The sequence below is a fragment of the Girardinichthys multiradiatus genome, chromosome 6 (assembly GCF_021462225.1).
Source record: "Girardinichthys multiradiatus isolate DD_20200921_A chromosome 6, DD_fGirMul_XY1, whole genome shotgun sequence".
NCBI classification, from domain to species: domain Eukaryota; kingdom Metazoa; phylum Chordata; class Actinopteri; order Cyprinodontiformes; family Goodeidae; genus Girardinichthys; species Girardinichthys multiradiatus.
Genome location: NC_061799.1, coordinates 39,232,556 through 39,243,241, shown reverse-complemented (window position 1 = coordinate 39,243,241; position 10,686 = coordinate 39,232,556). Strand labels below are relative to the sequence as shown.

General features: G+C 38.0%; 1 protein-coding gene across 1 annotated transcript; it reads right to left on the bottom strand.

The window, feature by feature from the left end:
- Positions 1–2,655: 2,655 nt before the first annotated feature.
- Positions 2,656–9,478, bottom strand: LOC124870138 (sodium- and chloride-dependent betaine transporter-like). The gene is made up of 14 exons (XM_047368663.1): positions 9,298–9,478; positions 9,085–9,219; positions 8,835–8,972; positions 8,621–8,705; positions 8,172–8,304; positions 7,612–7,746; positions 6,807–6,910; positions 6,590–6,714; positions 6,403–6,515; positions 6,195–6,332; positions 5,984–6,097; positions 5,767–5,856; positions 4,150–4,320; positions 2,656–4,061 (listed from the first exon to the last, which is right to left on the bottom strand). The coding sequence occupies exons 1-14, from the start codon at positions 9,476–9,478 to the stop codon at positions 3,948–3,950; spliced, it is 1,776 nt and encodes a 591-aa protein (XP_047224619.1). The 3' UTR covers positions 2,656–3,947.
- Positions 9,479–10,686: the final 1,208 nt, after the last annotated feature.

Below are 10,686 nucleotides of genomic sequence, written 5' to 3'. Positions count from 1 at the left end.
TGGAGATTGTCTCAAAGTTCGTCAGATTGGGTCAGTTTACATTAGTCTTCCTAAATATTCCTTATTGGGTGTAGGTCTGGACTTTACCTAGCCCATTTTAACATGAATATTCTTGGATCTATAAAAAATGTATTGTATCTCTGATTGTTCCACGTGTAGTCTTGTTGTCCTGCCCCAATCTCATGTCTGTTGCAGCCTTTTAACAGTTTTCTGTGCCAAAGAAAAGGATTCCCATAGCATGATGCTGCCACCAATCTGTTTAAACAAGAGGATGCTGTGCATCTAGGCCAAAATGTCTAATTATGGTCTAATCTGACCAGAGCACATACATTGGTTGGGTTCAGGGGAGGTAGTGGTGGAAGGTGCTATATCACCCCAACCAACTCTTCAACAGATAGGTAATTTTCATACCTACCATTAGGACCAATGTGAGAATAACTAACCTCACTCTCTCTTTTCCAGAGATATCTGCCACTCATTCTCTTTAGAACCTGGGACCTATTAAAATTGATCCTACTATAAAACTGACATACTAATATTTTTGTTAATTGACTTTATCTTGACCTCAGATCTCGAATGGTGGGATAGAGATTATGATTGTTGCTCCCAGTACTCTGGAATTAGGAGGCTTTTAACTTCTATGTCCATCAAGAGCCATTTCATTTTAGTTATATTTTTTAATCTAGACTGAACAAAACAATCTTAGACTGCAAGAAAGAAAATGTTTACCACAGTAAAACCTATCCGCTGCACAGAAAACAACGATTGTAGGTGATACATTGCATAACAACGTACACTCAGTGGCCCTTTTATTAGGTACACCTGTTCAATTGCTTCCTAAAAAAAACCTGGAATCGCATGGCCGAAACCCAATGCATTTCGCTATCTAGAAATGCAAAGAAAAACTTGCTGAAACTTAAGTGGAGGATCTGAAGAAAGATGGTCAAAGTGACTTTGAACATGAAATGGCTGTTGGTGCCAGATGAACTGGTCTGTGCATTTTAAAAACTACAGAATTACTGGGATTTTCATGCCCAACTATTCTCTCTTTTAGGATTACAGAGAATGGTCCTAAAAAGAGAGAACATCCAGTATTTAGCAGTTGTGAGCATGAAAATGCTTTGTTGAAGTCTGAGGTCAGAGGAGAATGAGATGACCAGTTTCAGATGAGAGAAAGCTAACATAAACAAACAATCACTCTTTACAAATAATGTTCAAGGAATACTATCTCTGAAACTACAACAGATTGGTCCTTGAAGCACATGGGTTACATCAACAGAAGACCACCCTGGGAGGCCAGTCCTGTCAGCTAAGAACAAGAAACTGGGGCTACAGTCTGTGCATGCTTACTAAATAACAGACTTAGCAATAACAAACTGGAAAAAAAACATTGCAATCATTGATGGGTCTCAATTTCAAATGACTCATTTAGATTTTAGAGTCAGAACATGAAAGAGTGGATCCATTTAGGCTGGGGTAGAAGTATAATAGTGTAGGAGATATTTTCATGGAACACTTAATTACACCTTTATTACCAACTGAGCATTGTTTAAACACCACAACCTACCTGAGAATGTTACTAAGCATTTCCATCCCTTTATAACAACAGTGTGCCATCTTCTGATGGCTACTTCCAGCAAGATAATGGTCAATGTCATCTCAAACAGGCATTTAGATCATGACAGGAAGTTCAGTCTATTCCAATGACTTCCATATCCTCTAGACCTCAATCCAACTGAGCAGCTCTGGCATGTGTTAGAATGGGAGAGTCACATCATTGAATGTGCAGCTGATCAATCTGCAGCAACTGCATGATGCTATCATTTCAGTGTGAACCAAAATCTCTGAGGAATGTTTCCAGCACCTTGTTGGATCCTAGGCAGATGTACCTGATAAAATATGAGGTGTATATTTGCAGAAATCCAACAGAACAATCAGAAAATAAATCAGTAGTTCTGGTAAATCAAAAAGGCACATAAACTGTCTCTAAACTTGAATGTTTTCCTGAATTCCCAGTAAAATACTGAATAAATTGATACAGTTTGGAATTGTCTGACTTACGTGGAAGATGGGTGTGTCTAATTTGTTTAAGAGATATATGAGGAACAGTGGTGACTTTGTTATACCCAACGTGGGATGTACAGTAACTTTAGCTTGTGAATCAGCTGTCTTTAGGGCTGAATACTGTGGAGACTGCAGCTGTGGAAGCTCCTCTTCAACAACAGAAAAATGCATAATGTCTGACCTCATTCAACAGATGCCGTTATGGAGCAAAAAGCCATGGTAAACCACCAATGCCTGTGCACATTTCCAGACCACTCCCAGAAACACCACAGGATATCCTTTTTCATGTTGAAGTGCTTAGCTAATCCAAATACCAGTTCTACTGGCCCGCTTATGTGTTCACTGAAAGAGTTAGAGGGTGGGGTAACTGGGCAGTCTAAATATTACAGAACAAAAAGTCCATTTAGGCCACACTCCCTGCTGGTTCTCATCTGTCACACTGGTGCTCTAGGATAAAAGAAAAGTTCTACATTGAGTTCTTATTTCTTCCTGTATAAAATATTCCGTCACTTTAAACAAAATGGTAGAAAAAAACAACAACTGGGAGGTTTATTCACAACAGTTACATATTTATTTGAGCCCCCCCTCACACCGTGTATGATGCAGCTCAGCATCCAGCTAAGCCTCTTAGTCGACAGCTGTGTCTCGCTCATTTCAGTCATGTAGCTTGAACTGAAGACTTATAATTGTGAAAGCATTAGGCGCTGGGCCTCAATGAGACTTAGTGCAAAGAGATGACAACATAACCATATCCTTCTTATGTAGCGTCAACGAGGAAGGTCTTCTGAATAAGAAAACAATTAATGAATAAGTGAGTTTTGACTTAACAAAAGCCATTATTGCTGTAAGTGTTTTAATAACACTTACATAATAATTCCAAAATAATAATTCCAAATGTAGATTAAACTCAGTAAAAATACAGTACCAAACTAAGACATATGTATTTTAAGTCAAAATATGATAAAAAAAAAAACTAGGTACAATAATTTAAATAACATCTTATTGTTTGTCATGCTTTCTTTCTATTTTTATGGAGACTCAGGCGTTTGGAGTCTGTCCGATGGAAGGGGGGTTGTAAAAAGAAGAAGAAAAGAAAGAAGAAATGAAAAGAAAGAAAGAAACGACCAATAAACAAGGAAAGGGATCGAGAAGAAGAAAATGGAGAGGGAAAGCAACAGGAAAAAAAAAGACGAGGGATAGAAAGAATGGAATTTGATGTAACTATTTATTCTAGTCAATAATAACGCTAAGTACTACAAGAACAATAAAGTCCAGTCCAAGCCATGAAGCTGGCCTCTGAACATTAGTGTTGCCCCCAAAAAAACTTTCAGGAAGAGAAAAGTTGGTTTTCCATAGAGTACACAGTTTGATTGAAAATGGGTGCTCTGAAATCAGCAGGAAACCAAAACATTAATTCATATTTAGTTTTTGATTGAGATAATTTTTTTAAATAACAAGCAGTTGACCCTGTTAAAGCTAGACATGCAGGTAATCACAGTTTTTAGTCAATGGGTTTTAATTAGTTAATTCAGTTCATTGACTGTTTAAAAAATGTCAAAAAATACTCCCAAAACTCAAGTTCCCAGAGATTACTGTGTCCAAGTTAAACACAAATGACTTTCAATGATCAACAGGAGATAATTTAGAAGAAATTCACAAAAAATTGGGCGTGATGGTGGTGCAGGGGTACAGCGCGCGACCCATGTATGGAGGCTACAGTCCTTTATGCGGTCATCATGGGTGCAAGTCCCGGCTGTCTTCACCTTTGCTGCATGTCTTCCCCTCACACTCCACTCCATTTCCTGTCGTTCAACTTACAAATAAAATCATTTAGAGCCACAAAATAATAAAAAAAAGAAATTCACTAATTTTGATTCTGCAGGTTACGTTTCTTCTGTAGATGTCTGCAGATTTTCCCACTTCTCTTCTCTTGTTTCAATTCCCTCTCTTCTCTGTTGGACCGGATTATCAGCAGGGCAACAAAGGATGGACAATCTCTAGAAAAAATGAAATCATCATTTTTAAAAGTCTTAACTGTTGCTTCAAGTTTATGTCACCTCAGAGCCAATTTGTTTTTTCTCTGACCTGTCTGAAGGATCCTCTGGTAACACACAGCTTTCCAGCTGCCCACAGAGGCACCATTGCAACAGAGGAAAGCGTCAGGGTCCACCCCAGTGCATACGACCAGTCAGGGTAAACGTACCAATCATTGATCTTTAGGTGTTGGTAATCAACCAGATACAAGATGAGGGAAATCTGAAGTTGCATGAACAAATAGTTTGTGGTTAAACATTTTGTAAATAGGCTAATGTTGTTAAATTAGCTAATTTTAAAAATAAATAAAAAAACGTTAGGAAACTTAATGCCTTTTTTATAACTGGCAAAAAAAACAAAGTAAAAAACATTTTAACAAGTTTCACAAGTCCGTCCGTCCATCCATCTGTCTGTCCGTCCATGTCCAGTACCACTCTGTTTTCCATTCTGGAGGATCCCAAGGCGATTCCGGGCCAGAAGGGATATACAGTCCCTCCAGCAAGTTCTGAGCCTGCCCCAGGGTCTCTGCCCAGTGAGATATGCCTGGAAAACCTCCAAGAGGATGTGTCCAGGAGGCATCCAAACTAACTCAGCTGACCCGTTTTGTTGCAGAGGAACTACAAACAGCAGTTCTACTCTGGGCACCTCTCTGATGATGGTGCTCTACACCTTATCTCTAACGCTACATTTAGCCGCTTGTATTTGGAATCTCACTTTTTTAGATACATCTTATGACCACCGGTAAGGGTCAGAAAGTAGACAGACCTATAAACCTTTAGAATACATTTTTATCTTCACAACAAAAGACCAATGCTACACCTACATTACTGCATATAAGACCCCAGTCCAATGGTTCATCTCCAGCGCCATCCTACCTTCACTTGTAAACTAGATACCAAGATTGTCGAACCTTTGCTTCTGGCAGAGACCAAGTCCTTACCTGGGGGTAGCAGTCTATTATTAATCTAGCTGAGAACGATGCCCTTAGACTTAGAGAAGCTGATTCCTATCCCAGCCATTTTGTATTCAACTAGAAAGCTCTCCAGTGCACACTGAGGGTCATGGCTCCAACACAACCACATCATCTGCAAAGACCCAAACCAGAAACCCTCACCCTCATGACTTCATCTAGAGATCCTGTCCATGCACACCGCAAACAACATCGGGGACAAGGAGCAGCCCTAGCACCAACCCAGTCCAACCCAGACTGGGAACAAGCTCGACTTTGTTCTAAGAATGAGGACACAGCTCTTGTTTTGGGTATACAAGACCAGATGGCCTTATTATGTGTACCCTGGTCACATAGTTAAAACATCACAGAATACTTCAGGGGACACAATCACCAAAGTCCCATGAACAATGAGGAGCCCACGAGGGAAAAGATCTGGTCCACTGTTCTACAGGATGGCTGTGTGTTAATCATGAGATAATAAACTAAAAAACCAAGCACAAAGGAATAACTAATAAACAGAGAAAAATGAACAGGACATGGCAAGGTCTTATAAAACATAATCAACAAAACGGAGATGATGGGAACACAATCACAAATGAACTACAAAATCTGAGACCTAAGGATCATGGCAATTTTATTCAAAGTTCTTGTTTAATCTACCATAGTTAATGAACTTGTATAAAAATCTTGAATAGTCGACAGCTTTTCAGACTCACCAATGAAAGGAGAGGAATGACAAATTTCCAGCATACTTTAAAGAAAACTGATGGCCTCTTCCCTGTCATGTCTTCAACAATGTTAAAAAAGTTAACTTGCAACAAACAAATCTGACAATTTGAACGACTACAAAAAACCCAGCTTGAATTATGGAAATTCTTCATGTAATTGTGAGATTTACTGTAAATAAGACAAATAAAGTGTGAATTAAAGTGATTTATACTTACCAATTATCCAACCCACAGCGAGACATTCACATATTGCCATGAAATTCTGGCAGACTCTGGTAGAACCAAAAAAATCTATAAGTTGGAAGATGTAAATTCCACCCTATAAGACAAAACAAATAATACTTTAAATAATATTTGAGGTAAGTCATGTTTTCTTGATTTTGCTAGCATTGTTGGGCAGAAAATCATGTGCTTACCTCAGTAACTAAAATCAGATGTACAAAGAAGCTCAATAAACAGATGAGCAGGACAAAGAGCTCGTGCTTCACCGGCACACGAAACAACTTTGGAAATAAATCAGTCACTGTGGTGATGAAGCTCTCCACTATAACAAACTGGGGGGGCAAAACAAGTTACACCCATATCAGTTATTATGAATATGGTGCAGCAACCAGTGCATCTTACATGTGTGTCAACTGTGAGCAGAATCAGCATCAGGAAGAAGCAGAAACTCCAGAACTGGGGTAAAGGCATCATGGCTGCAGCCTGAGGGTAAGCAATGAAGGCCAAACCTGGACCTGAGGGTCAAACGATAAATTCGGAAGGTTCTTGGTCTTTTAAAATTATTTTTGTCATTAATAGATTTAAATACCTGACTCAACCACTCTGTCAACCGTCACACCCTGTTTCTGAGCCATAAATCCCAATACAGAGAAGACAACAAATCCAGCAACAAAACTTGTTCCACTGTTTAGCAGACATAGCCAAAAGCAGTCCCTGAGAAAAGATGTTATAGCATGTTATAGCAGTTTGTAGACAGAAATGTTTGCGTTGATCAAAAAAGTTGTAACTAAAATAAAATGACTTACTTGTAACAGTCATTATTGTACTCATTGTAGCTTCCCAAGACATTAAGTGTTCCTGCAGTTAGGCTGTAGGAGAAAAATATTTGTGACCCTGCCTCTATCCAGACCTGAATAAAACAACCACAACAACAACAAAAAACAACAATAACAACCAAAAAAATATTTTAAAAAGTCTAAACACTAAATCATTAGAAAAAAGTCTTTATCTAAAATAGTTATAAGATTAATAGCAGGTTTGAGAGACTGATGAAGGTGTTTGATGATGCATAAACAAAGTAACAGCAGCTAATAAGTATTTGTGTTTTTCCAAAGAAAGTGTGCTACCAAACATTACATAAAGAGCAGCAGAATTATCATTGTGACTGAGAGGTTCAGAGATTCAGAGAGAAAATGTGTGAAGCCAACAAAAAAACTTCCTGTTTCATCACTGAAGAATTAAAGTAAATTATGAGCAGTCAAGGTTTTAATTTCTAAAAAATATATTTGTATAAATAAACAAATATATTTATATTATAGAATCTTAGTTAGCTGACAGATACAACAGTGTGTCATCTGGACAGCAGTGAAACTGAAAAACAAAGTTAAGAAGGACAGCATAAATTAAGAAAATACGTGTCCCCAGGGTTGTTCCATGGGGAACACCACTGGTAACTGATGATGATTGTGACCGGAGAGTAAACCAACTGTGTAATACAGCTGCAGTATCAAGGGAAATGGTTTGGATGGGTTGTTGGAAGTTTATTAAACTGCAGTACAATAAACACCTATAATGCTCAAGCCATTAATTACAATACAATAAAATAGTCACCTCTAGATTAGCCAGACGTTTTACATCAGGAAGCAGGTAGTAGTAGATCCCTTGCCAAGCTCCAGGTAAGGTCAACCCCCTTATTAGTAATACCAGGAGCATCAAATAGGGGAATGTGGCTGTAAAGTAAGCAATCTAAAATAGATAGAAGAAAATGACATGGTGATTTCTTTTTTGATTTTTTTTCCTTCAAATTTGGAGTCATAAATACTTAACAAGACTGAAGAAAAGGCATTTTTGACATGTTGCTATGCTCTCCTCTCTTCAGCTCACTCAATGTTTTATAGAAAATATAAATCTGGGGACAAAGAATGATTTGTTTGGGGGTGCCCTTGAAATGCCTTTGAACATTCTTTTGCACTACTGGGATTATTTTTTCCCTCCAGACTAATGTACTTAAACTAAATGGTGGGCTGAGTATACTACTGCAAAAAATGTTTTTTTTATTTACAAATCTTTAAAAGTGGTGCCAATTAGAGTGGAAAGGAGAAAAATATGTGCAGAAAAAAAAATGCAGATATGTAAGAAAAAAATGAAGATTTTGAATGTTTGCATGAGACCTTTCCAGAGGATCTGACACCTTTCCAGATGCTGAAATAACACAACACCCAGCAGGCCAGAAGACAAACAGCGAGCTCCCATCTTACATTGCCCAGGTCCTCAATACCTGCAGACATGCCTAGAACCCGACGTCTATAGAAGAAAGTTGAACAGAGACATGAGATCTGATATCAGCAGCTGTACAGATGGATTTAGACCACCTAAGAGTTACTGATGAGGGTCTGGTGTGAAATTAAACTACAAGCATAGAAATTATTCTTTCCTGTGACACAATCTTAATGCAACTGAGTCTTGCAGCTGTTTATGATCTTCCTATTGCCTCCTTTACCAAATGAATTGAAACCTGAAGAAAACTGATTTAAATAAACAGAAAAACAGGCACAGAACAAAAGCGACTTTGTGATTATATAGATCCTGTTCAAGAGATGAAAAAAGTAGAAATACTCACTCCCAGAACTCAGTGGCAGCAGAGGAGGAGTTGGTTGGATTTTCAGTCACATTAGGAGAAGTGGAGGTCATACCAATGCAGTTAACTAGATTTAATGAAAAATTATGTTAGAATTTACAATGACAATTGTTTTATATCACTATATAAGCTTTGGTTCATATCTAGACAATTCTGCTTCTCAGAATGTCAATGAAGAGTATTTCCATTGCCTTACCTGTGTTCCAGGTGTTGTTACAGCTTGCCCAGGGCAGATGGGACCTAAATGAAAACATGAGGTAAAAGAAAGCCCAAGCTTCAATCAAGATATAGATGAAGAAACAAAGTGAAATCATCAGCTGTCCAACTCCAATTCCTGTGAAAGAAATGGAAACAGTTTTTACACAGACCATCTTTAAACAGACACACGTAAAAGTTTAAAATTTCTGAAACAGATGACTACACAGTTTTAATTCTGATAATCTCACCTTGTGCTAAAGGACAGAGTTTTGTCCAGCAAGTGATAAACCCTTCCTGGGTGCACTGACCAACTGAAGACTCAAGCAGAAACAGAGGAATCCCACAAACAACTGCTAACAGGCTGTATGGCACCAGGAAGGCACCTATGATCCATAAACAAGAAATGTACTCTCTCCTAAAACAAACAAAACAATGATACTATGGTCAAGGTTTATATATACCTCCACCATTCCTGTAGCAGAGGTAAGGAAACCTCCACACATTTCCCAGACCAACAATACTTCCTGCAACAACCAGAACATATTCTGCTTTGCTGATCCACTGTCCTCTGTCTCCACATTTTCTAAGATTTTCTCTTTTCTCTCTATGTTTCCTCATAGGATGATCATTCAATTCCTCCATCGCATCTTTCTGCTGTCTAAATTCCCAGAAACCTTTATCTTTCCCACTAACTACCTATTATTTTTATGAACGGAGATCCTTCTGTTAGTCAGGAACAACGCGGGCTCTTAAACCAGAAGAAACCTTGTCAGTTTTTGTTTTTTCGCCAGACGCATTTTTCATATGTCAAGACAGAATTACTTTTGGCTGGATAAGTCCATTAAAACAAACAATATGAATGTTTTGAAGAGTTTAGTTATTTTATAAATCTGTCTGTTTCACTGTCTGGGTTTCTTGACTTTGTTAAGCCATATCAGATGGCAGGAGATGAAAACAGGGCCAAATAAATCAGTAACAGTACCACAGGCTATCACCTTCTCTTATTCAAGCTGGTCTCCAAAGTACTGAGACCGCCTTGACTCTCAGTCCTTCTCACTAAACTTTACAAAGCTTTCCTGTCAGTTACTCTGCAGCTGCCCTACTCAGCTTTTCTGGACTGTGCTGTTAGGTTCAACACAAACCAGCCAATCATGTTTGGTGGTGATACAACAAAGTGGCAAAATCCCCCTTCTAGGCATCATTAGAAGGTACATCACAAGTTATTATAAAACATAACAGTTGTTAGACAGGAGATTTGGGTGACGATATAAAAATACAACTAAAGTAATGTGACTTAGTTTTACTGAGTACGTGGAATTAGGCTGTATGAGAAAAACATTTGGTACCTTGCTTTTATTCACGCCTGAAGGATAAAAAATTAACATTTAATACTTTATTATGAAAGGATAGGTTATATAGGAGGCAGAATTAATCAATTCAATACAATTATCTGGATGTAAGTAGAAAATCTTTGTTGAGGTAAAGTGAATCAATTCATCTGAGCACAAAACATGATGTATTTTTTATTCTTTTGTGTTTGAAATTAATTGTTTAATCTCAAGAAGAAAAACTATTTATGCATTTTTCTTCTTGAAAAGGGTCTTTGAAGATGCTGCTGAAACCCCCTTTGCCCTCTTAGCCATTCTCACCATATTTTACAAAGTCTTCCTGTTTGTTACACACCAGCTGCAGTGCCAGGTTGTAATGTGCAATTTCTCATCACTGTTGTAACGCTACCAAATTTAATTGGTGGGCTGTGCTAAATTTAACAGTACAATCATGTGTCAGAAGACAAAAGAGAAAAGAACCAAGCACTCATCCCTGAGAGGCTTCTGAGCCAACTTAGAACT